The sequence below is a fragment of the Amaranthus tricolor genome, chromosome 12 (genome assembly GCF_026212465.1).
Source record: "Amaranthus tricolor cultivar Red isolate AtriRed21 chromosome 12, ASM2621246v1, whole genome shotgun sequence".
Lineage (NCBI taxonomy): Eukaryota > Viridiplantae > Streptophyta > Magnoliopsida > Caryophyllales > Amaranthaceae > Amaranthus > Amaranthus tricolor.
In genome coordinates, this window is record NC_080058.1 from 14773204 (window position 1) to 14800951 (window position 27748).

The following is a 27748-nucleotide window of genomic DNA, read 5'->3' on the forward strand; positions in this document are numbered from 1 at the left end:
TATTATTATTATTTTCCAAAAAGAAAAAAAAAAAAAAATTGAGTCGCCCAAAATTGGGCGACTCAACTTTTTTTTTTTTTTTTTGAATAATAATAATTATTATTTAATTTTATTATTGTTGTTTTTATTATTATTATTATTATTATTATTATTATTATTATTATTATTATTATTATTATTACTGTTATTATTATTATTAATTTTATTTATTATTATTATTTAATTTTATTATTATTATTATTATTATTATTATAAATAAGAAATTTGTAAGGAGTGGTATTTTTGTAATTTTTTAAACTATAGGGGCAAATACGTAATTTTAGAGGAGGAGGTGGCGAAAAAATAAAAAGGGGTGGCGAACTTTAAGGATTGGGAAAAGGTACCGTAGTAGGACTGTACTCTGTAAGAATATTAATTTAAACCAAAAAAATATCGTGAAGCCTGTACAGGCTGCACTTTTCCCTCCTGCCGACTCTCTCTCCATTTTCTCTCCCTTCCCCACCTTCCAATTAAAACTCTTTCTTCAATCTCCATTGACCAATACATTCAATTTAGTCCATATCAAAACCTGATTTTCCAGAAATCGTACCCACATTTTCCTCCAATTAATTCCTCCCTTTCAAAACTATATAAATGTTAGAAAAACAAATTATACGACCTATTTTGAATTTTCCTGTACTTTTTTTCATAATTATTTGATGTTATAATTTGAACTTTTTGAGTGAGCTGAAAGTACTAATAGTTATTTCAGCTTGCTCGAATTACTGAAAGTTTTCTCTTATTTGATCTTAAAGTAAGATGCACAGCAAGTGTTCAGCCCAGAAGACGAGATTTTAAGTTTTTTTCGCTCGTATTTCATGGCGACTAAACGTGCTTATAAGCTACGTATCCTTTCATTAGTTGTTATGTTTTGATTCTTTATTTTTGGGATTTGAGTGTTGAGAGTTTTATGGTTTCATTTAGTTCATATTTGCTTGATCTATGAAATAATTGTTTGGATTCTGATGGTGTTTTTTTCGTGAATTTTGGAAAGGGGAACTCGCATTGATGGAGTTGGGGTTTTAATATGTTCAATGAAAAATCAAATTCGTTGATTTTGTTTGTTGGGAGTTCTGTTTGTACAATGGAGCTGATTGTTTGAATTGTTATGATTTTTTTGGTGCTCTTTGGAAAGAAGAGTTAGATTTTTTTTTGTAGGGTTAGATTTTTGATTAGTTTAACGAAAATACTCAATTTGCTGAATTTGGAATTGTTTGGAGGTTCTTTAACTATGAAATTAATTTTTTTAGTTGTGATGATGTTTTTTATGCATTTTGGAAAGGAGAATTTGAATTTTCAATTTTTGTGAGGATAGAATTATATAATTTATTCAATGAACAAACTCAATTTTTTGAATTTGGATTTGTTGGGAGGTTCCTTAACAGTGGTGGTATAGAGGAGTTTGTAGCACATACATCCACGGTTAATTGCTTGAAAATTGGGAGGAAGTCATCCCGGGTTTTGGTCACTGGTGGAGAGGATCACAAAGTTAATCTTTGGGCTATTGGAAAACCTAATGCTATATTGGTTAGTTCATTGAGCTGAATCATTTGCAATTTATTTCTTTTAATAATGTTGTTGCTTGTAAAAAATAATTTTTTAATGATTTATGCTCTAATGCTTATGTTGAACATATGGTTGCCTATAATTATCTTAAAGTTCATTTTGAGTTCTCGTGTTAATTGTTTTGGAAGATTAAATCACTAAATGGGATAGTCGAAAGGGAAAAAAAGGTAATAAAGTTAGCTTCTAGTAGGCCATTTGCATTTCTGATAGTTGTGATTTGGAATTATTGTGCTACGTGGACGCATCTAAAAAGAGTATAATAAGGTAAAGTTGCGCCGTTGCATGCATTTGACCCCCTCTCCCCGAACACCACCTAAGGTGGGAGCACTTAGTGGCATTTGGCTTATGGAATTTTGTTTTGTTGTTCTTGTATGGAGACAATGTAACTAATTTTGGAGTAATGAAGGGTAAATTTTTAATGAGAATGAAGGAGAGTAAGTAGATTTGTGGGTGGAATACAAGGCATAAAGAATGCGCTATAATGTGCTCAAATAAGTAGTAATATGATTATTGAAGGGGAGTTCAAGTGATTAAAAAGCTAAATTACCCAAATGACATTTGCAGATGAATGTTATTGGCATTCTCAAAATATGATTCGATGGTGAGTACTATGTTGACTTGTGTAGATGGTGTTATTAGCATCCTCAAGCTATGTAGCCATGTAGATATGCAAATGAACGACGTTGCTGTTTTACGAAAAAGCTCCATGATTTTGTTCAAAAATGAAGTTTTCTAGTGCTATATCGACATTTCAGGGTAGGGAAAGGATCTTTTTTTGGTGTGCTAAGGAATCTAGTTTTTCAAGGTACTCAATGATGAATAGTGATAGCAACTAGTAGGAATTGATCCCTTTTCTCCCTCAAAAATAGGTCACTTGCGGGGAACAAGGTTGTTAGAATCGAAATCCCACCTGGAATCGATAAGGGGTAGGATCGATAAGGGGGTAGAATGGATCCTAGGATCGCAAGATCCTACAATATGTTTCGATATGCTATTGAATAATTGATTATCATTTATGTTTGTTCATTTTAGTTTATCCTTAAAGTGTTGAGTTGTAAATAAAAATTTATTTGAGTTCTTTTAATTGATTAAACGGAATACTTTTAATGATCATTTATAAACTGCGAATCAGTAAGTACATGAATTTTTGTAGCCGTAGTGACGATACATTTTGAACTTATATTTTTATTTAAGTAAAAGCTAGAATTATAAGCATTTTTTTATGATAGAGACTACCCTTGTAGGATTTGAACGTTGAATTGTAGGATCGTAGAATCGTGTTATTATCCTATCACTCGTATTTTAGGTCTTGGTAGGATTATATGATCTTACCATTATGATGATTCTATCACTCATATCTTAGTTTTAAAAAGCGCGCCTCGCTTTGCGTCTTGTGAGCCTCGAGCTTAGGCTCGGTTGAAAATGCCTCGACTAGGTGAGGCAACGCCCACTACAAGAGGCGTGCACATTGGGCACCTCGATGCACTTCACACCTTGTCTGCTCGGTGCGCCTCCTTGTTGGGTTCGATAATTAACTTATGCTCGTTTGTTCGAAAAAGAAGTAAATCTCAAAACACAAATTTACTTGAATATGAAATTCAAAAAACCATTGCTTTTTTAAGAAAAATAAAAAGCATTTGAAGAAGAATATAACTTTTGGGATTATTGTATTCTCCTTATAATAGTTGTGTGCTAAAGTGGTGTTAACCGCAAGAGTAATAAATGTTTTTAAGCTTGTTGATTCTAAAATATGAATATCTTGTAGTTTAAAGTATTATATTTGTTTAAAAATTGATTTTTAAGCTTTAGCAAAAAAAAGTGCACCTTGCATACAAAGGCTCGTGCCTTCACCCTACGCTTTGCGCCTAGGCTCTAAGGGCCTTTAGGACCTTGGTGTGCCTCACGCTTTTTAAAACTAAGCTTATAATGTGGATCACTCGCCAATTTTTGGATCGTAGAATCGTATAATCGTAGATCAAATCGGGATTCTGATAACCATGGGTTGGAGTTCATTTTTAAGTAGTCGAGTTAAATCATTAATAGACTTTCTTGAATGTACTTATTTCTCAAACCTAATTCAACTTTTTGAACATTGTTGAGTGCATTGCTTTTTAATTATGCCTTCTTATGCAGAGTTTGTCGGGTCACTCAAGTGGAATTGACTCAGTAAGTTTTGATTCTTCAGAAGTACTTGTTGCTGCTGGAGCAGCAAGTGGAACAATCAAGCTTTGGGATTTAGAAGAGGCAAAAAGTATGTATTTGAGCTCTAATTAGGCATATGCATTTACATGGTTTGTGTCTTTTTAGTTGATCTTTGAGAACTATTCCCATTTTCTAGAAGTTGGGGCTAATATATTTTCTTGTAGTTGTTCGAACGCTTATGGGCCATCGATCCAATTGTATATCTGTGGACTTCCATCCCTTTGGAGAGTTCTTTGCATCTGGTTCTTTGGATACAAATTTAAAGATATGGGATATTAGAAGGAAGGGTTGCATTCACACTTACAAAGGCCACACTCGAGGGGTCAATGCCATTAGATTTACGCCTGATGGGCGTTGGGTTGTATCTGGTGGTGAGGACAACACTGTCAAGGTTAGTCTTATCTTTATTAGTATTCATGTACTGTTGAAAAAATAGTAATCAGATTTTTACTTCTTACTAGTAGCTGGGAACCATCCATGTTTTTTCTACTGCTTTTCTTTCCAATTCTAGATTCTCATCTTTCAACATTCTCTTTTGGTTTTATATTTGTTGCTGTCCTTGTACATTAGGCGCTATGATTAAGATGAGTCCTAGGCAACTGTTGTAAGAACTAGTCAAAGATATCAAGTGCTCACTATTGATAAATGGTGGAACCCTAATGAATGGTGGATGTCGAGAATCCATCATACTGCATATCATTTACAGTTGTCTGCATCTCAACGATTATTCCAAGACTTCAAATAGTTCCTTTCAATGATCAATTTTCGATAATTGAACATTGATGTCCTTGTAAACATATGATGTCGAACTTTTGAAATAGGAGTGAAGCTTGTTGATTGAAATTGTGGCATTTACAAGATGTCTTAGGTGTTTGCAGAGTATGGGAGGCCTATTAATGGAAGCTTATGGTATTTACAAGAATTTCCTCTACTAACGTAGAAGTGATCGTTACCAACATCTATTATAGGACTTCTGCGGCTTCATAGTTGCTACTGGAACATAATGTCTGTATCCGGTAGTGATAGATTATTTCTAGTTAAAAATTTAAAGAGATGTAAGGTTTCTTTATTTGGTGGGAAATAATTTTTTTATTGTCTAAGCACATGTGAAGATTTTATTTGGTCTTGGCGTGATGTTTTCAAACATCAGTAGGTATGCATATGTTCAAACATTAGGACACAGTCATTTGAGCCAGTCAATAGTGGGTGTTTGTGTGTGTTGGGAAAGAGGGGGGGGGGGGGGGGGGGGGGGGGGGGAGGGTTTAAAAGAATACACAACCTACTATTGTAGCTAAATTTTTTCTAAGTTAGCATGATACAGGAGTTTATTAAATGAACATATTTAAAAGTTGCTAATAGAAAAGATTACCATAAAAGGAGAAAAAGCAATTTCAAAATGCATCGAGAATATGATAATGATCTTGGTGTTAAAAGCATGCGTTTTTTTTTTATCAAAATGGAGAGGAAAAATAATGTCATGGACAGATGGATATATTTAAAATAAACTTGAAAAAAGAGTTGTTAGTTTGGTTTGGGGTGAGTTAGTATAATTGTTTACCTATTTTTGCTTCCTTTCCTACTGCCACTCTTGTCTAAACAATTCTAACCAAGGGTCATTGACGTTTATTTGCTTGTTAAAGTTTTGAAGATTCAGAGTTCATGATTCTTAACTCTTAAATCTTCATTATAATGCCATGTTTTGAGTTTTAACAGTTGTGGGACCTGACAGCCGGCAAATTGATGCATGATTTCAAGTCTCATGAAGGGCAAATTCAGTGCATAGATTTCCATCCACACGAGTTTCTTTTGGCAACAGGTTCATTATGATTCTCTCGTTGAATTGTTTTTCTATTGTTGCGTTTTGTTCATGTTATGTTTATTGTTGACGAAACGATAATTGTGCCATGAGGATAATGGTGATTTGATATCCTTATGTGGCAATAACCTTTGACCATGAGTGTGCTTTTTGTAGCAGCTTTAGCGTAGTTTTTAAAAATCATATTTGAATTCGAGTTGTAGTACATCTCTTTAAAGCTGAATACTTGATGACTTCTAAGGATTAATAAGTTCTAATTATCTGTACATATGTATGAGCCATGGGGAAGGTTCTTTTAAGTATTACAACCCGTAAAATACTAATTGCTGTATTATCTGGTGAGTTTTATTGGAATAAATAATTTAAAATGGGGAGGGTATGTGGAGGTGACTCTTATTTGTTTGCTATGTATTCCTTGGGTTGCTTCTCGTGTCACAACCTGCAAATTGAGTTTTGATTGATGATATTCTTCGCAATGTTAGTAACAAGATTTCAGGTTGCTTAGTTTATTGAGTATTAGGTGGCCAAAGTAACACATAAAAATGGTGTCTGAAATTTAGTTCATGTGGACGTATATAATTAAAAGGTGTCCTTTTTCTGAAGAGGTGTTCCTTAATTTTCTATGATGCTTTGCGGTTCATGACTTCATTCAGGTCCTTCTTCATTTTTTGCATACTGCGTTGTCTTTATTATTTTGGTGTTATTGAGCAAGTTGCCTATGTTAGTTTTTTTCATGAATGTTAAAGTTATAGTTTTATGTAGGTAACTTTTTTCCATTTTTTTATTCCTTTTTTGTTGTATACTACACCCATCAGTAGTTGGTGTGAGACGGAACCTTTTTTTATTTTTTATTTTTTTAATATCATGAGTGGTTTGAAATGGAATCTTGTAGAGGCTGTATCCATTTAATTGATTTATATCTATATAAAATGTATCATTGTCTTTTCCTTAAATCAACTTGTCAAATACTCACTCTGTCACTCCCAGTCAATTTACTACATTTGTGTTTTTGCATGCCCTAATCAATTTGCTGCATTTCAATTTTTGAAAAGGTCCACATTACTTTCTCTAATTTTCATCCACACATTTCTTCTTTTCAATACAATCCACACAATTCAAACTTTTTGTCTTATTCTCTTTAACACTTCCATACTTTTATTTTAAAACTGCATTTGCTACAATGTAACAAATTTATTGGCACAAAGTAGTATGAAGCTTGTGCACTTGTTACTTATGTGAAGCTTCATTCATATGTTGTTTGGAGATCAAGCGTGTCAGGAAGTATGTTTTTATTTTACAAGGAGTGGTTGCGTATACTTTGCCGTCATCACCTCACCTAAATGGGAATCACTTTTGTGATATTGGTTCACTGTTATGTATCATGTATGTATGCTTATATTTATGACGTTTTGATGCTTTTTTCTTAAAGTGAAGAGTTGCGTGTGAGTTGCAGTTTGATTTGTGCTCTTTCTATCTCAACTTTGCTTATAGGTTCTTCTGATAAAACGGTAAAATTCTGGGACCTTGAGACTTTTGAACTTATTAGCTCAGCTGGACCTGAGGTAAATATTTCAAATATGCTATGCTTGATTAGGCTTTTGGTGTCTATCCATATTTCTGTTAGTAGATGTTTTCTTTTCCCCTATTTTTGATCTTGAGTTGCTGATTAGCTTATTATCTTGGTCTTTAAGACATCTGGAGTGCGCTGTATAACCTTTAATCCTGATGGGAGGACCTTGTTATGTGGATTGCAAGAAAGCCTTAAGGTATTGCTGCATCTTTTAGTAAACTGGTTGAATTACTAGAACATGAGGTCTTTCATTTCTTGATGATTTAATACCTATTTTTTTTATTTAAAACCTTTCAATTAGGTTCATTCTTGGGAACCTATTCGTTGCCACGATACAGTAGATGTTGGATGGTCTAGGTTGTCAGATCTGAATGTTCATGAGGGAAAGCTTCTTGGCTGCTCCTATAACCAGAGTTGTGTTGGAGTGTGGGTAGTGGACATCTCGGTAAGTTTAATTTGACCCCTGTCTCATGAATTGTCTATGTCTGTAAATTTTTTCCTTGATGTGCTAGTCAAATAAATTTGTCTGTGTCTAACTATTTTTCACATTCTTGCTACTTTATACAGCGGATAGAACCATATTCAGTTCGTACACGCTCCAATGGCCGCTCAGAATTGAAGTCTGCTCCTACTGTAAATTTGTCGGTGCAAAATGAAAACAATACCAAGGTTGGTTCTGGCCGGCTGTCAATGTTACAGAAAACGAATTTGGTGGAGAAAGAGACAAAGCCTTCGGGAAGGCTTCTAGTGCCTGCAAACTCTAATCAAGTGAATAAAGAGTCCAGAGTCTCATCAGGTATATAAGAAATCTGTTTAGCTGTCCTCTTTACTTGGAGCTAGTGCAATTGTTTCTGGTCAACCAAAAGTAAAAATTCAACCTTCTAACAATACAGTAGAGTGACTTAAGGCTTAGGTTTGGATTTGGTCCATAGAAAAATTTTGTTGTGCTAAAGTCTTGAGACATACATTCAGCTACCAGAATTCCTTAAATTTCATTGTCGTAGATTCTATCAGCATCTGAATGAAGAGTCTGGTCCACAGATTTTTAGAACACTGGAAAACTGTTTTTATGAACATTTTCTTGGTGAGTTTTTATGAACTCCATTTCAAGTTTGTTTTAAATTGTTTCCTTATAGTAATCTCAAGTATTCTTTATTGGAGTCTTTTAATCAACAACCATGTCAGACCTTAATCCCCAAAGATTGATATTTGTAACTCCTAAATTGTTTCTTATTCGTTTCGATTTTATCCCTCAAGGTATTTCCACTAATTCATCGAAGCATTTGTATTTTTTCTACCCATCTTTCTACTTTGATCCTTTTTAAATGTCCAACATTTTGATTCATAGAGTCGTGCTAGTCTAATGGTATGTCTAATCGTGCATAGAGTAGTGTTAGTTCAAATTTCCTTATATTTGTTGAGTTTTCCTTCTTTTGCTTTGTCCTAATGCATGATATCAATTTTTTGCTTTTCCTTAGTCATTGCCTTGATCTCTTCATTATCATTCTTTATAACGATGGTACCTCTTAATTCTCCTAAAATCTTCTTAGCTATTCGAGTGATGCAATTTTTCATCTGTTTTCAATCATCTCCCAATCAGCTTCTTTCATAACTTTTACTAACCTACCACTCACCCTTCTTCTTTATATGAGCGTCGGACCGGCGGTAAGTGAGTAGCACTCAAAGGCGAAGTTTGGTAATAAATTTTTTTTCACCAATTCTTCTTATAATGTATGAATAAGAAAGTCACCGTTTGAATTCGTAACCTAAGAATTTGCATATATGATAAGTATTATCAATTTGATGCTAAATTGACATATTTCTAGATATCAAGGTTTTAACATTTATCCATATAGATATGAATAAAATTCAAAATTTAATATGTAGACTAGATGGACCACTGTTACGAAATTCAACCTACTATACCCAAACTTTTCTTTGGAAAAAAAGTACTATGCCTTACGTCTTTGAAAACACCTATTGTTTATATACACAATCATAGATATCTTAAATGTCTCCCTTGTTTATGACCCTTTATATAGGTCATAAATGCCATTGTGTCAAACATCACTTATTTGCTTCTTACTTACTCCAACTAGCTTGATGAAATATATAGCATTACTTATTTACCTATCACAAGATTGAAACCAAAAATAGGGCATAAGCTATATACATATATATTCAATAATTTTTGAAATAATTGTGGCCCTATTTATCAATGCTAACAAAATTCACAAAAGAAATTTAAATGACTGGAATATACGTATGATATGTATACTTCTATACTTATTTATTCACCTTTATCGCCTTGTTTGTGCTCTTAACTGGTGTCGTTCAGAGATCAGGCATTGACTTGTTTCCTTGTTGATTTGTTTGTTGTTAGGTCCTGGTGTTACTCCTGGAACTCCAGTGCGGGTCAATCTGAGCACCAGTCCAAGGAACACGTTGCCATCCAACACAATAGTTTTGAAAAGAATTTCCTCCAAATCCCAATCGACAACAATGGTTTCAACAAATAATAAAGTTGATGTTACACCAATAATTGTACCTAGAGATGATGTAAAACTTGAGCAAGCTGATTTCAAGAGAGAAGTATTTTCCAGAAAAACTGTACCTCATTCTTCTCAGCCAAAGCCTACTGAGTCGAGAAGGCTTTCGAACGCAAATGAAAAATGTGATAGACCAACCATTACTGTCCAACCTGAAATAACTGCTGTCAAGGCACCGGAATTGAGTGGAATTGCAAATAAGAGTATATTACCTGCTGCCAGAAACCTTAATATAAATCTCTCTGGTGTGGAGAGGAATCTGAAAGAGGAAAATTTTGTTGGTTCGATGATTCCTCAAAATAATTTCTCGTCGCAGCCTCTTGCCGGCTTCCCTCTTGACAATTGTATGTCTTCTTTCAGCTTGTATTAATATTGTTAATATAGTCTAGTGCATCACTTATTAGCCTGAGTATTCAGTCCTAAGTTATATTTGTTCTTTTTCTTCACCCTTTTGTGTAGTTATAGGTCTTGACTTAAGAGATGATATTTTGGTTTGCTGGATTTGTCCATCTTACACTTTTCTTCTCCATCCTGCTTGGGAATATATTATAAGCTGAACAGTATAGTTGGATTTTAAGAGGGTGAGAGCAGAGGGGTCAGAATACAGATTGTGAGGTTTACACGAGCTGTGCTCCTACATGTCAACAATTGGCATTGATGGTTGATATTGGGAAATATTTATCATGCCATGATTCTTTGACATTTGGCGGCGTGTGTATTGTCATTTATTGACGTGATCTTAGACTTGGAACATTTGAGTACATTCATTTTTATGAGGAAACCAACGTTTTTCTCCAGATCAAGGGTTTTATTTGAAAAAGCTTATATTGAATAAGCAATTGATGAAGAGGAAGGATAAAGACTATACCACCATGGGGCTATTTAGCAGTGGAAAGATTTGATTGGATCTCTGGGTTATCACTTCTCAGCTTCCCTGTGCTGGTTACATGAAGAGAGAAGGAGGCCGCTGTTTTCATTGGTTGGTGAAACTGGTCAATGGTTTGAACTTGGGTGGTAGCTTTTACTATAAGTTGGCCTTTGTCGTTGAAAATATGCTCGTGTAAATATGCAGCTCAAAGGTTGAAGACAATCCATTCTTATTTTCATCCAAAACTATGATTTGAAAATTTTTTTAGAATGTGAGAAGCATTCAAATGAAAATCAAATGTAAAATAATGTTTTTCTTTAGAGGTACAACACAAATACAATGCTTTTGTGTCGATCGTTTCCTTTACTTGTTTGTCATTTCTCTGGGGTCTTGCAACCATTTACAACAGCGCGTAAATATTTTCTGCTCAGGGGCTGGACAAGCCTGAAAATTCTTTTTATAACATTCGTTGGAAATGTTTATACTGGCTTCATAGTTTCTGACTATTGGTAATTGGTAATCTCTATGTTTTTGCTACACCTTTCATTTTAAATTGTCCCTTTAATTTTGTTACATTTATATTTTTAGTTGTGATCTCATATTCTCTCACCTAATCTCATTCACAAAGTTGATCTCTTTCTTCATCTCATCCACATATTTATTCCTTACACTTGCTATTGTCTTATTTTCCCACTATAAAGTAATGAAGCACCCTTGTGGTAGCAAACTCAAAGGGACAGCTGGAGTATCACTTAAAGATTCAAGATTCGAGATTCATTAAAAACCTCTTCCGTGGGTGTATCTTGAGAATCTTCAGGGTTCAATGTTTCTACGCAAGAATCCCAACTATCTATATTTGTTTGTATTAATTGTATTCAAGCCAGACTCACATATAGAAGGATATTGAGACGTGAAAGAGTTGGGGTAATAGGAAAACTTTTTCATATAGGGTACTGCTGTAGAATTTTGGAAGTGTTGAAAAGATCAACAAAGTATTTGACACAAAATAGATATATGTTATCATGAAATGGTGGACTCGTGATGTAAATCCTAGCTTGCTCCTTGAATGGTAGAACTTTTGAGAGCTGGCAATTGTTAAATTATGAGTTATTTGTACAAAACAATAAGATAAAATTCTGTTGTCTCGGCTAAAGTAGTGACTGTCTCTTGTTAATTTTATTTTTCAGTTGAAATTCCGGTGCCTAAAACAAGCAAAGATGCTGGTTTCACTGAAATTCAACGTACTGGTATTTCCTTAATGTCTCTGATAATGCTCTCTTTTTAAAAATTTTGAAATAAGGTTTATAAATTTTTTATCCGTGCTCATTTTTACATAAAACTAGGAAGGACCCATTCATTGGTTGCCAGTTGGGAAATGAGAGAAAGATCTCCTTCTGAAGGTCCTACTACTAGCAGTACGATCAATCTTGCTGACTCGCGCCCTTCTGCTATTGTATGCCTATGTTATTCTTCTTGAACTCTCAATTTTCCTTTTGCATGCATAGTGTAAAAATGCGTAACGGTCGCGGTCACGATAACAAAATGGTGATGAAGTAACGGGAGTGATGTGGTTATCGTAACGCCTAATTATCAGTGGAAAGCATAATGTCCTTCACTATCCTTTAATGTTATAAAATATGATGTCCTTGACTATCCTTTAATTCAAAATCGTCATCAAATGTACATTCGAGTGTTATTTCTAACTCAAAAACCTTCATCATGATGTATTATTTTGTGGAATAGTAGATGTACAAAAGTAATTTGTGATATGGAATGTTTATGCAAATGGAAATATCTTTAAAACGCCTTGTTTTTTTGACATCTTTTTGGTCATTAATTACATTGCATCCCTTTTCTTGAGATTGGCTATCTTGAACCATATTGGTTTATAAATGATGTTGGTTTCTTCTCTCGAGGGAAATCATATTTTATAACATTATTTGTTTTTAGGCCGTATGTATGAAGAGCTTTGATTTTGTGCTTGACATATCCAACTCTTAAGATATCCTCCTGGGATTCCTTTGCCTGTCCTTTGAGATTACTTTTGTCTTTTTTGGCTGAGAAACTAACATCTGTTTTTTTGATAATGCATACATTATGTATATTAGCTAATGTTGTTAACTGTTTGATATATGTTCCGTTATGTCTTTTAGCTCTCCTAGTTTCGGTGTGACTGTAAAAACTTTGGTAATCTTTAGTTTTTTTTTTGTTGACCCACAGAAATTTAGGTCAAGTGGATATTCTCAATATGCTGAAAAAGACATGCCTTCGTTTACACAAGATGATATCATTGCTCAGATAATTGAAAGACATGAGCAATTTCTTGGTTCCATGCAATCACATTTGGGTAAATTACAGGTATCTATCTTTTCTAACCTATCTCTCTCAATGCCTCCTCATTTATTTATTTACTTTATGTTGGGAAGTTGGTTGTTTCTTTTGCTTTTTGGATGGTGATTTTGTAAGTCTCTTGAAGAACTCATCCAATCTTGTTGTGGCTAGAGGGCTAGAATGAAACATTAAAGATGGCTCTTGACCTAGCATGTGCCCTTTTGGAGATAGGGTGACTTAATAAAATATCATTAAGTAGTATTATTTACTCTGTCTGTCTTTCATTATGTTGAATGGTAACAATCAGATAAGTTTCGGTTCAGCTTTTTTATCGTTATGGGGGTTTGAAACTGTTATATATCCTATATCTCTATGACTTGGCGATAAGTACATCCCTGCTAATTAACCCGGATGCTGTATCGTAGGAATCCAAGTGCCCTTTAGCTTATAGATTCTCTTATGAGTCGAATGATTTCTTTCATCATCACAAGTTTACTATTGTGACGAGAAAAGTAAAAAATTCCTTCCAGCAGTTGAGACCTATGACGTAAACCTTCTGCAATGCATCAAGAGCAATGAAGGAAATGGAAATTTATTATGATGAAAAATGCTTCTGAAAATGAATATATGTACAATAGGCTGAAACTCAGGGTGTTTTGTTCATGGCTTTTGGCGTAGGTTTTTTTGTTGGCTTTTAGCTTTTGGTTGGTCAAACAACCAAAAACAGTGTTTGGTAAAAGGCATTCAAAGCGGCTGAAACTGTGGTGGATACAGTGGTTGGTCAAACAAACAAAGTTTTTTAAAAAAGATAAAAATGAAAAGATGAACGTTTTTGTTTTTTTTTTTAAATTTGAAAACTAAAAATAGATTCAACCAACTATAAATTGACATGTGTCATTATAATTGACGGTCAACTAATTTTTTCTGTTAAGTAGTAGTCATTTGCAAAGAAATACATTATATAAGGTAGTTTTTTTACAAAAAAGTGGACATAAGGTAGTTTTTTTTGCAAATAGACCTATACATTAGGTAGTTTCTTATAATTTTGCCTATTTTCAATGAAGTTTAAAAGAAATTTACAAATGTACACTACTCTAAAGCTACCTCTATAGTTGGCCTCTTTTATTGCTCTATCAAACTGAAAATGCCGATGGCTTCTTCTCTGCATGCAGTGACATTCAGCTTTCTTCTAATTCTCATATAATTGTTTTATAACTTTACACCCCTGTATGCTTAAGTAGATATGGTTCAGCTATGGTGGATGGATCAGGCCCTGCTAAACTAAATCTATCTTTAGGTGGATACCATACTGTGTAAGCGGTAATAAACTCATGAAAAATGTTGAAATCCCGAGGGTTTGAGACATCTAAATTTTGATTAGTTTTGTAGTTCTTAAAGTGACAACTAGTTTGCCAGGACAGAACAGCCTTAGCCAACAAAGTCTTAACAATCTGTCTTTCTTTTTTTTTTTTTTTTGACATGGCCTCTCTGACCTTGGTTGTATATAATTTTCAGGCTGTGCATAGATTTTGGGATCGCAATGATGTTAAAGGCGCAATTGGTGCTATGGAAAAGATGGCTGATCATGGTGTAAGCCTTCTGTTCTTAAAGTTGTTTCCTCTATTTTATTTACCAAAACTTGACATTGTATGTGTGAAAGTAAACTTATTAGACCAAAGCTGATTGATTTTCCAATTGCAATGTAATGCAGGTCATTGCTGATGTAGTTAGCTTTTTGACAGAGAAAACTGACATTGTTACCTTAGAGATTTGTACATGCCTCTTGCCACTACTTGCAAACCTTCTTGAGAGTGACATGGATAGGTAAAGTGTTACGACTCAAGCCAATTCTTCTATACGTTTTACGTATAGTAGAGCAAATGATAGAAGAGTCTAAAAGTTGAGTAATTGTGAAGTTTGTTATTTTGTTTTGCTGCGGTGTCAAAGTTTGTTATGCCTTTTAATTATTTGTTATGAGATGGCAAGTTTATTGGTAAGGAAGAGGGTGAAGAGAAGGAAATGATATCTGGAAATTGTATTCACCGAGTAATATGTATTGGAGTATTGAGCCACTCGAAGTGCTGTAGTATACAGGCATTCTGCCTAAGTAGTACAATAATCTTCCCCTAATCTTCTTCTCTATCTATTCTTGTTATTCTAATTCTTGCTTTCTTCTATTATTCTGTCAATATACAACTCAATATCAGGTACCTAACCTCTTGTATTAGAGCAGTAATGGCTGCCAATCAGATGTGTAGATCTTCATGAATCGGAAATTCAAAAGTTGAAAGAGTCCATTACTTGACAAATCGAAATGCTATCTTAGAATTTTGAGGAGAGGATGAATATCATGATGTCGTGATTCCAGAACAAAATGGAGATGGAACAAGCTAGGGTTCAAGAAGTTCTGGCGAAAATCCAGACGCATGGATAGTAAAGGCTGAACAATTTTTCAATTACTATTAGTTGACTGAGGAAGAACAATTGGAGGCGGCGGTGATTGGTCTTGATGGCGATGCCTTGTTGTGGTATCAATGGGAGCATGATAGACGCCCTATTACGAGGTGGAGAGAAATGAAGAGCTATTGTTTCGACATTTTAGGACGAGGAAGGCGGGATCCTTGTGTGAGCAGCTGTGTCGGTGGTTCAAGAGGGTTCAGTAGAGGAATACAAAAAGAGGTTCGTGTTAATGGCGACTCCATTAACCGGAATTAAGGAAGAAATGTTGTTGGCTCCCTTCATGAAGGGGCTAAATGATAAAGTTAGAACTGAGTTGAAAGTACTTGGGCCTTTGAATCTGGTACAAGCTATGAAATGGTCCGTAAATATAGAAGAAAAACTTATTAGGCATTATGGACCCTATTCCAACCGGAGCAAAAATACCTACCCCCTAGATCCACCAACCAAATTGTTTAGATCCAAACTATTAAAAGCCCACAAAACCCACAAAACTAAAATTATCCCACCACCCTAAAATTACACCCCTTACAATATTGTTTAATCGTGAATCTAGGAGAAAAGGGAGAGAGGATTATGTTTCATATATGACGAAAAATGGCATTTAGGCCATGTTTGCAAGAAAAAGGAACTCAACTTACTTAAATGTCATTCTAAGGAGGTACTTATAGAAGAAATCCTTGAAGATGAATCGATAGAAGAGGAAAGCTTCACCGACCTAGTAAGCAATTCTCTAAACTCCTTAATGGGGTTAGACAATCCTCGAACCATGAAAATCAAAGAGAAAAATGGCCGAGATGGTGGTTGTCGTCATGATCGACAACAGGGCCACACATAATTTCATTTCCCAGTCGTTAGTAGAGGATTTGGGCTTAAAAGTGGATGAAACAAGAAACTTTTGTAGTGACACTTGGGCATGGAAAAGCAATAAATGGACAAGAAGGTGCAATGAGGTAACTTTAGATTTCAGGATAGTAGTAATAGTTGAAAATTTTTTCATTTTTGAGTTGTGGTGGTCCGATATTTTCTTGGGTATGCAGTTGTTAGAAAAATTGGGGACGATATTGACAAATTGGAAATTGCAACTCATGCAATTTCAGGTAGGAGACAAGATGGTGAAGTTAAAAAGGGGATGTATCGTTGGAATGATCCAAAATAACGATTAAGGCCATGCTGAAAACTGAAAATGGGATTTTGATTGAATTAAATGCTGTATTAGTGGAGAATAAGACAGTAGCTAAGGCACCACAGATTCCGCCATTTTGAGCTGGGGTTTTACATAAGTATGAGCGCATATTCTAGGAACCAGAAGGTTTACCTCCTTTACGAGAGTCATAAGCATCACATTTTTCTTTAGACTGGGGCTAACTCAGTGAGTGCGCATCCTTATCGTTACCCACAGATTCAGAAGGAGGAAATGGTTGAAGACATGTTAAAAGCTGAAATTATTAAACCATTTATAAGTCTTCTTTCCATCCTAGTTCAGTTAGTGAAGAAAAAGGATGGGTCATGCCGATAAATATCCTATTCCGGTAATTGACGAGCTCTTAGATAATTACATCGATCCAAAATTTTTTTCAATCTCGACCTAAAATCGAGTTATCACCAGCCCATAGGATGCCCACAAAACCACCTTCTGTGCTCACAAAGTGCATTACGAATTTCTTATCATGCCGTTTAGTTTGACGAATGCTCCAGCAACATTCCAGTCATTGAAGAACAAGATTTTCAAACCATTTTTTAGAAGGTTTTTGCTAGTGTTTTTTGATGACATTTTGATTTACAGTAAAATAGAGTTCGACCATGAGCAACATCTTGCAATGGTTTTAGCTATGTTGGAGGAACAACAATTAGTAGATAATATAAAAAAATGTGAATTCAAAAAATCAAAGATGGCTTGTTTGGGCCACATTATCTCATTGGAGGGCGTCACTGTGGCAAAACATTCAAGCAATGATTAACTGGCCCATCCCCAAAATTTTACAAGAGTTGTGGGGATTTTTAGAGGGTACTATAGAAAGTTCATTAAAGGGTATGTTTATTTGGCCACTCTGTTAACACAGTAATGTAAGAAAGATTGTTTTTGTTGGTCTAACACAACCACCCAAGCTTTCGAACAGTTGAAGACAGCCTTAAGTACAACCCCTGTGTTTAAGGATGCCTATTTTTCTTTTACTTTTGTGGTGTAAGTCGATGCATACGGGTATGGATTGGGTGTAGTATTGATGCATTAAGGTCATCTTGTGGCTTATTTTAGCAAGGGGTTAGATCTTTGTGGTCAAAACAAACCCATTTACGAGAAAGAGTTGATGGCGATTGTTTTAGCAATTCAAAAATGGCGTCATTATCTTCTAAGGCCGTCAGTTTACCATATGGATGAATCAAAAGAAATTGAAGTTTATCATGGAGCAACATAAGGTGGAAATTGATTATGAAAGATGGGTAAGCAAGATAATGGGGTACGATTTTGAAATCAAATGTAAACCGGGTTCCATAAATGCAATAACTGATGCATTCTCGCGACATCCTTCTTTGAATAATCTGCACTTTGGTGCATTAATATCAGTAACTCGGGTTCGATGGCTGACCTATTTGATGAAATACATTAAGATCCCTTGTTCTACAAGATTGAAGACGAGCTTCTTAGGGTAATCACTCTTATCCAAGCTTTCATTTGGTTAATGGAAACCTGTATTATAAGAATTGAAGAGTTTTGTCCAAGACTTCGACTCTTATTACAAAATTGTTCCAAGAATACCATATCTTTGCCATTGGGGGGCACTTAAGAGAATTCAAGACATACCAACACATTGCTAAGGATTGGTATTGGGAGGGGATGCGAAAACAAATAACTCAGTTCGTACGAGAATGCTTGGGTTGTCAACCACAAAAAGGGTCAAACTTACAACCAGCAGGCCTATTACAGCCTCTTCCCATTCTCTCTCAAGTATGGGAAGATGTGACTGTGATTTCGGGTGGTTTTGAGACAATTAGTTGTTGATTGTCTTACTAAATGTGCCTATTTTGTGGGAATGCTTCACCCTTTCTTTGCCCATCTATAGCTGCAACATTTATCAGAAAAGTTTGTTTACATGGCTTTCTTGCTTCAATAGTTTCAAATTGTGACAAAACTTTTATGAATTTATTTTGGCGAGTTGTTTCGTTTGAAACGGATTGTTGTGAGAAGTAGTACGAAATATAACCCGCAAACGGATGGCCAAACGAAGTAGTGAATCGTATTATGGAGGCATATTTGCCCCGCTTCATTCAGGGTAAACCTAAACAATGGTCACAATAGTTGCACTGGGCTGAGTTCTGCTACAATACTTCCCTCCACTCTGCCATTCAAATGTCCCCATTCCAGGCACTATACGGAAGAACCCCACCTCCATTAAGTTGTTATGCACATCAGTCTACTATGGTGGACAATTTGGACAACTTGTTACTGCTACGTGATGCTATCTTGGATGAATTAAAAATTCAATCTTATTCCGGATCAACAAAGAATGAAGAATATGGCTAATCTTGTTGAATGTGACCTTTCGTTGGGTTTGACTTGGGTGGACTCAAGTCAAGGTGGAGATTGAAAGTATGTAACTTGAGTTTGATGAATGCTTGGTCATGATATTGCATGACATGTTGGTGTACATGAATTTGGACTCAAAGGCTAGGTTTAACAACTCTATTGCTAGACCTTGGACATGTGTTTTGATTGGTAGTAAGTATACTCCTAGACTTGGCAAGGTATACCCTTGATGCACAAGGTACAAGTGTGGATTACTGTTTTAAAAATGGGATTAACCTTGTTCACCAGCGCATATTAGTACATACTACAACTGGAAGATGTCCGTGCTCTAGTTCTCGCTTGCCTATATAATATGTTCTATTGTTGTATGTAATGTGAGAGTAAAGATTTTTGAGGCGCTATTTATTTTTGCGATGTCTTTTAAAATGGGATCCTTTCTTATATTAAAAAATAAAATTTTTTCCACTTCAAGAAATATAAATCAAGATAAAATCTATTGTAACATTATATTAATTCAAATATAAAAAAAGTTTACAAACAAATCAATTAAAAAGCGTTGCTCATAACCGGGCCTGAATAGCACCATTTAATATTTAAGACCCCTTATTTCTGGGGGTCCCTAGGCTGCGGCTACCCCAGATAGCCTAAGAAGCGGCACTGCTTGTTGTAATTCCTTCAACTTGTATTGAGTTCTAGCTCTTATGTCCTCTAAACACATAATGAATCCACTAGCCTAAAATGGTAGAGGTAGTCTCATTACAGGTGAACCACCTTAAGTCACGGAGTTAATGTTTGAATTAGCTTTTCAATTCACATTAATACTTGCAAATGACCTTGTTTCACTATTGCGTCTTCAAGCCATGATCTTCAATTGTTCTTAATCTTTAGGCTACGCTTCCGCTCTATTTAGGCCCCTCTAACATTATCATTATCCCACTTTTTGAGCATAGAACCATACTTATCTACTTTATGAGAACAATCACCAAAGCTACATGAAGATGCTTCCTATCACATATATTTCATCTAGTTAGTGAAGCAACTATGATGAAACCATTTAGCTTCGAACCTAAAAATTCTATTATCAACAGTAATAAGCCACATCTTCCTCCCATTGTTGTTAGCAAGAAACAAGGCAGCTGAATAATAGTCTGAGTTGTCCTAAATTAAGACTTCCGTTTTTGCATATGACGTAGAATAAAGTTGGTTAAGAAATTTTCCATGGTTTCTAGTTTATTATGCTTGACAAGATGACCCTTTCTTATATTTACATCTTGTCAACCATAACAAATTAGTGAATAGGGAATATTTTCTTAACTATCTTTATTCTATACTTTGCTTGCAATTTTATCTTGAAACGATTTTAACCACGATTCAACACAATCGGCGCAATTGGGATCATAAAATCATACGATTTTACGATTCAGATTGCAATTTAACAACCTTGTTATGGACCATGGACTTTGTCTTCAGTACTATAATCTTTTATTATATGTTTAATAAGTAAAATTGAGTTTAGTTCAATTTGATAGAAAATAAGTAAATACTTAAAGAATTCATATGATGATGTATTCTCTTGAAAAACTTCAATTCTATAATCTAGGTGGAGTGGTGGAATTTTAATTTTTAGTATATGAATAGTGCATTTTTAGTTTCTCTCAATAGAACTCAAATGAGGATGAGAAAGGTATGGGGCGGGTATGAGCAGGGTATGAAGCGGTATGAGGCGGACATGAGATGAGTATGAGGCAAGTAAGGTGGCGGGGATCAGGCAGGTAAGGTGGGAGGGGATAATGTGGGGATAAAATTGCGTGGGCAAGCATAGTTATGAAATTATCACCAACCATTGGCGGTGGGCATGAAAATATGAGAGAACAAGTGATGGTTTATCATTAATGCTGAGCTAATTTGTGTTGAACTGATCTTTATGAATTTCTCTGAATTTGCTGATAGTGAACCATTATTATCTGAACTTATTTGTGTTGGGGATGAAGTCGAATCTATATGCATTTGTTTGGTTTTAAACTGTCTAGGAATCTTGATGTGACTAATTCATTTATAATCATAAATTCATAATTATGATGGGTTTGCACTCTGTAGGTCTAGGGTCTATTATCGTCTCCTGTTTTCTTGGAATTTTTTAAGCAATATCTTTGCTATTGTGCATGAACAAGTTGTGCTGCAGCTAAAATTTGAATTCATCATAATCAGGCGTATAGGTATTTCACTTGAAATGCTGGCAAAGCTGGTGAGAGTATTTGGTTCAGTCATCTATTCAGCAGTATCATCGGTTTCATCTTCAGTGGGTGTAGATATTGAGGCTGAGCAAAGGTGTGTTTTCTTTCACCAACATACTCTATTCTCTGCTATCTCATATGTTTTAAATTTTGTTTTCATCTTTTCATCAGTCCGGGCGCAATTGTGCTACAATTGAAAGGTGAATTTCATCTTGTTCTTCCAGTCACCTGTGTTTTATGTTAAACTTCGGGGGACCTAGAATGTTTGTTTTTTTTTGAGAAATTTTCATAACACAAGTTGCATACAGAAATATTTTGAAGTACCAATTAATAGATATATGATTGAGATTTGAGATAGATAACAATTAAGTTGCTGAAATGCTTAGGTTGGAGCGCTGCAACCTCTGTTACATTGAACTAGAGAGGGTTAAGCTATGCCTGCCAGCGCTAATGAGGTTAGAATTTTATTCCGGAAGTAATTTTACTCATCTTGTATCAAGTGTCCAGATTACATTTTGAGGAAGGAAAAGATGGGGAGGGAAGACCGCAAGAGTGACTAGTCTCCCTAATGTTGGAAAGATTTGTTTCATACGCTCTGAAGGACCTCATGTCCTCATCCCTCGAATTCCCTTCCCTTTATTTTCTTCTCATCCTTTCTTGCTGTCGAAATGAAGGCAACACCATCTCTTCCTTTCCATCCATTTCAGATATAAACATATATAGCATTAAGATTTCGTTTTAATATACTCGCTCCTTTTTGCTTTTCTTTAGAAGAGGAGGCTCAATAGCGAAGGCTGCACAGGAGCTGAATTTAGCGCTAAGCGCTGGTTGTGAATGATGATAGAGTTCGAGTTTCTTGATGGAGGAGATTCAGCCCTGTGTGACAATGTTTGACTAGTTGATGAGCTTGCTGTGGTTGATCGGTTCACATACAACACAAGCATAGTCCGGTCGAAGCTGCATGCTTGTGTATTTAGGCCCGTGTTAACTGAAAGCATTAACCTATACTGTTAATACTTCATGGCAACTGACAGAAAGTCGATTAGTGTGAACCCCTGCTTGTGTAGCTAAACCTGCTAGAATCGCGATGTAACGACTGCTCCATTAAATGGAGCATATAAACCTACCATCTCTTACCTAATTTGTATGCCACATCTGTAACGGGTGCATTCTTAGGTGCGTGTATTTTTCTCTATCATTCACATTGGTGTAGCAAGAATATACGTTATTTGGAAATGATTTTTTTCTATGCTTGAATGTCACTTTTGAAAGAATTTGTGTAGCAAGTGTATATGTTTTCAGTAACAGCAAAATATTTTTTATTTGCAACATAACAAAATCAAATTATAATTTTTTCCATAAGGGTAAATCATGCTTTAGCATAATCATAAATCATATCATCAAACATAAACATTTGTGATATTGGGGCATTACTATTGTGTGTAAAAATATATCATTTCAAAATTGACACGGTTTTTGGTTTAAGTCGCTAAAATGTTTTATTAGGTCCTTTTTCAGTAATGTGATTATAACTTGAATGAGTTTTGAAATTCATTCAAAACCACTTGAATATATCACAAATTTTTGTGAGAGACGGTCCCTTTGAGAGACAATCTCTAGTTGGGCCGGTCCAAATTTATATATATTTTAAAGTAAATAAGCATTAAGAATGATGTAAGTAGACATTTAAGATATTGAAAGTAGACATTAAGATGGGTAATTAAGCATTGAGGATATGTAAGTAAGCATTAAGAATACAGTAAGTAGGGATTAATTTTTAATGAATTGGGTTTAAGATACGTCTTTCAAAGAGACGGTCTCTTAAGAGACTAGCTGTGAATATATTTCATAAGTTTATAAATCATTGTGACAAAAAAATTCATAAAATTCTACATTCTCAAATATGCTGCAATTTTGTGGGTAATATAATCGGCAATTGATTTTTAAATACATATTAATTCTCCAACATCATCCAAAATAGCTAACTCATTATAATATCTTAATTGTAATAAATTTAACTAAGTTATTATAATACCTTAATTGTAATAAATTTAAGGATATCCCGTTGGCCGTTAAATTATAATTGATTATTATTCATAATGATTTTACGATTATTTTCGACAATTTAGGTAGTTATTGTTATTTAAATGATACTTTAAATCCGTAAGTTTATAAACCATTTAAGTTAAACTCATTTTATACTATAAGACAAAGGTTAGTGATATAATTATAGCTTGGTGATGTGAGTCTATTTTATTCAAATTAAATTACCACTAATACACATTTTAATAAATAAAAATTTCTATTAATTTGATGAATAAGTAAATAATTAACAATTAGTTTGATAAAATTATATCAAAGTTTCAGAAGTCATATTATGTATTTATGGAAAAATCCATGTGGTATCCCTGAATTTTTTGGCTTTTTTATGTTGTAAACAAACCTTTTTTTTTAATCCATGTGGTTACCTTGACCTTCTAATTTTTCCAAGTGGTAGACAAAAGTGAAGTTTTTTGTTAACTTTATGCTATTTTTACCCAACTAATGACATTATTTTTAAAAAACAAACATTGTATTCATTCTAATTGACCACATATTTATAAATCCGGTTGAAATAAATATTTAATTTAACAAAAAACTTAACTTTTTGTCCACCACATGGAAAAGTTGGAAGGTTAAAATCACCACGCAGATTTAAAAAAATATTTGTGAAAAAGCCAAAAACTCAGGGTCATCACATGAAATTCCCCTATATTTTATCAAGCAATTTCAACTTATAGAAGTCATGTATGTTATTTTATTGATTTGTATATGCATTTTATCAATAAATCGAATAAAATTAGTTTAAAATTAATCAAATCTGAATAAAATAAAATTAAAATTTATTATGTGTCAAAAACAAATTTAAATGGTTTAAAATTTTTAATAACCAATAAAACTCTAGTGGGATATTTATAATAATTAAAATGTTTATTTTAGCGCTAAATCGAATAGAATTTACTTAAGTACATAAATGATCACTAATGAAAACCCAATTCATTTAACTAATAATAATTAAAAACATATGTTATGTTAATCTACAAGTTAACTAGTTAAATTATTAGATTAATACGTCAAAAAATGTCTTAGCATGAAACAAACATTTTTCATCATATATGTGTCTAATTAAATATTAAGGTTGAGTTAGTTAAGTAAATTAATTTAATTTAAAAATTATTCTTGTTTAATTATATTAAGAAAAAACGTCTAATTTATAGGATTATAAATGGTTAATGCTTTCTACAAAATAGGCTTAATAATTTCACACGTTTTTTCTTTTAATTCTTAGAATAAATAATATTTCAATTTTAAATGATTAAATTATGTTTATTCAAGAATTTTATTTTTATCCTAAACATATACAAAGTAAGTTAAGCTAAAAAAAGGACTATATGCTAAAAATTCTCTCATATATTCATTGCTTTGTATTGCTTTGTATGGAATGATTCTATAATTATTTTCCTAATTTGTAGAACTACCTTTTCAGATAAAATATGGAAAATCAATTTTGAATTTAAATATTCAAATTATTTATAAGATCGGGTCTAGGGTTAAAGCATGTGTTCAAGGCCCGATTCAAAATAACAAAACCTAGAATAATATGTTGAGAAAGATATTCCGAATGATATGACGTTCTCTAAATAAAGATTAGTCATCAACATTCAAGAGCAACAACAACTGAAATCAAAGCTTTAAAGAGATTCAACAATGAAAAACAAAATGAAAATTAAAGCAAAAGATGGACACAGTGTTTATGAGGTATCTTGGATACCTACCCCTCAAATGTAGATTATTATATTGAATTCAACAATTACAAGTATAAAACATCTCCTTATCTTGAGAACAATCTTCTCAAGATCACAAATACTAGAACAAAGTAAGTACACTCTCAATTTTTCAACAATGCAATAGCCTACTCTGAATAAGTATGTTTATAGTGCTTTGTTCTATGAATTATGCTCGCTTTTATAGAGATGCTCCCTTTTATAGAGGAAAGAAACCATCATTCTTAGAACCACACTCAATGCACCATCAAAACACAACTAACACCCTACAATTAACATACATTAATCTTAGCAATGAAAAACCCTCTTAATGCATATTAAACATCAATAATAAACCTAGCAATAAACATAGAAATGATGCCCACCATTATTCCTTGATTAATTGCCCCACAATACACCCTTTCAATGTCTTAAACCGTGCATTAGACAGTCTAAAATAGCATCCTAGGCAATGTGCTCGAACAAGGAATTAAAGTGCTCGAACAAGGCACTAACATTAGAACCTACTGGAAGCTAATGAACGATGTGCTCGAACGAGCACTTGATGTGCTCGAACTGCTCGAATGAGCACTCCCCTCTGACACCTTCTGTTTGCTATTTTCGTGTTGCCTCAAGCGAGCAACCTTTATACCATGCCTTGCCTCGTTCAAGGCATGGTTCCCACCTTTAATGTTTGCTTCACTTTAAGCACCTCATCGATCGTTCCAAACCTTAATCCAACACAACTCGACACATCTTCACCATCCTCCTCCAATGTACATGTTAAAGCATGCTCAATAATATAATTAAAGTTAACGTCCTTGCTTTAACAACAACGTATACTACAAATGTTTATTTTGTTGATACGTTCACAGCAAGGTTATTAGGATTGGGATTCTATGTAGGATCGTTGAAGGGGTAGGATTGAAATCATTTGAATCGGATCGTAGGACCATGTGATCCTACAAATATGCATTAATATGCTTTAGATAACTGATTTTCAATAGTATTTGTTCTCACTAGTGGAAAAAATCGTATCTATTGCGTGACATTTGCTGCGGTTTTTATTAAACGCAGCATTAAATAGCATAAAAGAATTAGGCAAAAAAAAAAAATCAAATGCTGCGGTTCTTAAAAAACTGAGCAAATAAGTGTTTTAAATAAATTGAAAAATTTTAAATATTGACTATATACTGCGGTTCAAGAAAGCCCGTAGCAAATAACCTATTTTATACTGCGGTTCAGCATAGCCTGCAGCAAAAGAGTGTTTCTAAAAACCCACCTTTCAACGTTCCATTTCAAAAAACCTACTGTGTACTCATCAGTTCATAAACCCACGCACGATACTATTCATCACCTTCTTCTTCTTCTTCTTCTTCTTCTTCTTCTTCTTCTTCTAGCTTAAATTTTCTTCGAACGCACAAAAATTGTTCATAAACCTACGAAATTAATCCTTCATCATCTTCTTCAAGATACAATTTTCTTCAAACCGACAACATTTGCAATTTTTGTTTCTTCATAAACCCACGCACGACATAGCTTCATAAACCCACGAAAATCTTGCATTAGTTCTTCAACCTTTAAGTTCTTTAAGGTATAATTTCTCTCTTTTGTTTCTTCCACCTTTAAGTTCTTCAAGTTTTATAGTATTTTAGGGCTTAGTTCTACAAATTATACTAATTTTGTTTTTGTTTTTCATTATAGGTCAATATACCCAATTGTAGAGCACACCATTATCATATCTAAATACCAAGGTAAATTTCTATTCAACTATGAAGTTTTTTTTTTGTTTTATATTTTTATGGGTTGATGTTATAATTAATTTTTTGATTATTTTTTAAGTTTTATATTTTTTGAAGTTCTTCAAGTCCTTAATTTAAGTTCTTTAAGTTGTTCAATTTTTAAGTTTTACATTATTTTCAAGTTGTTATAATTAGTTTGTTAATTATTTTGATATATGTATTTTGTTTACTTTTGTATGTAGTTTTTTAATTAATTATGTATGTAGTTTACTTATGTATACTTATGAAGTTTAATTAAATTATGTATGCAGTTTAATTATGTATGTAGTTTACTTATGTATGAATAATAACAATAGTTTACTTATGTATGTAGTTTGTTAATTTATTAAAATATACATAATTTGAATAATTTAAATAATATGAAGGTTAAAGGGTTAAATAGGGTAAATTTGGGTTAACTAGGGTTAAGTATATATATACTTATGTATGTAATGTGTATTAAGTTTGTTTTGCATTAATTAATCACACTTAGGATGACAAAAGATCGTTCTTGGACTTGAGTTTTTATTTCCCATGTGTCAAGTGTTGCAATGTATCAAAGGTAGATAGTGTTGATATCCTTCGGGAGCACATACTTTGACTTGAGTTTAGGCTTCAATATCATGTTTGGGTTTGACATGGTGATGAGGGAGTTCACAAAGAAAAAAGTTTTGTTGAGGATGTCAATAATGTGGATGTTAATGAGGATGTAGTAGATCGTGTTGATAGGTATGAGACAGATGAAGAGAATGTAGATGAGAATGTAGATCGTGTTGATGAGATGATGGAGGGAGTCGAGGATGAGTTAGGAAAACGTCCTCGTCTTTTTGACTTGTTGACAGAGGCTTCTTAAAAGCCTTTGTACCCTGGATGTACAAAGTTCACCAAACTAACAGCCGTGTTAACAATTTTCAACACTAATTCAAAGTTTAATTGGAGTGACACTAGTTTCACAATGTTATTTGAAGCGTTAGGTGAGATGCTTCCTGAGAGAAATGAACTTCCA

At 33.9% G+C, this 27748-nt stretch overlaps 1 protein-coding gene across 3 annotated transcripts; it reads left to right on the forward strand.

Moving 5' to 3' along the window:
* Positions 1 to 443: 443 nt before the first annotated feature.
* Positions 444 to 22429, forward strand: LOC130828835 (katanin p80 WD40 repeat-containing subunit B1 homolog KTN80.4-like). 3 transcript variants are annotated; one of them, XM_057694845.1, is made up of 18 exons: positions 444 to 885; positions 1436 to 1566; positions 3739 to 3856; positions 3972 to 4198; positions 5521 to 5623; positions 7115 to 7185; positions 7315 to 7389; positions 7495 to 7638; positions 7761 to 7989; positions 9577 to 10086; positions 11798 to 11857; positions 11954 to 12063; positions 12831 to 12968; positions 14457 to 14531; positions 14653 to 14765; positions 21133 to 21252; positions 21545 to 21613; positions 21930 to 22429. In XM_057694845.1, exons 1-18 carry the CDS (start codon positions 858 to 860, stop codon positions 21994 to 21996), a joined length of 2388 nt encoding a protein of 795 aa, XP_057550828.1. In that variant the 5' UTR covers positions 444 to 857; the 3' UTR covers positions 21997 to 22429. The 3 variants fall into 3 exon arrangements, with proteins under 3 accessions (XP_057550828.1, XP_057550829.1, XP_057550830.1); XM_057694846.1 differs by having other exon boundaries at positions 453 to 885; positions 11798 to 11851; XM_057694847.1 differs by lacking the exon at positions 444 to 885 and having other exon boundaries at positions 3791 to 3856.
* The last annotated feature ends 5319 nt before the right edge of the window (positions 22430 to 27748 follow it).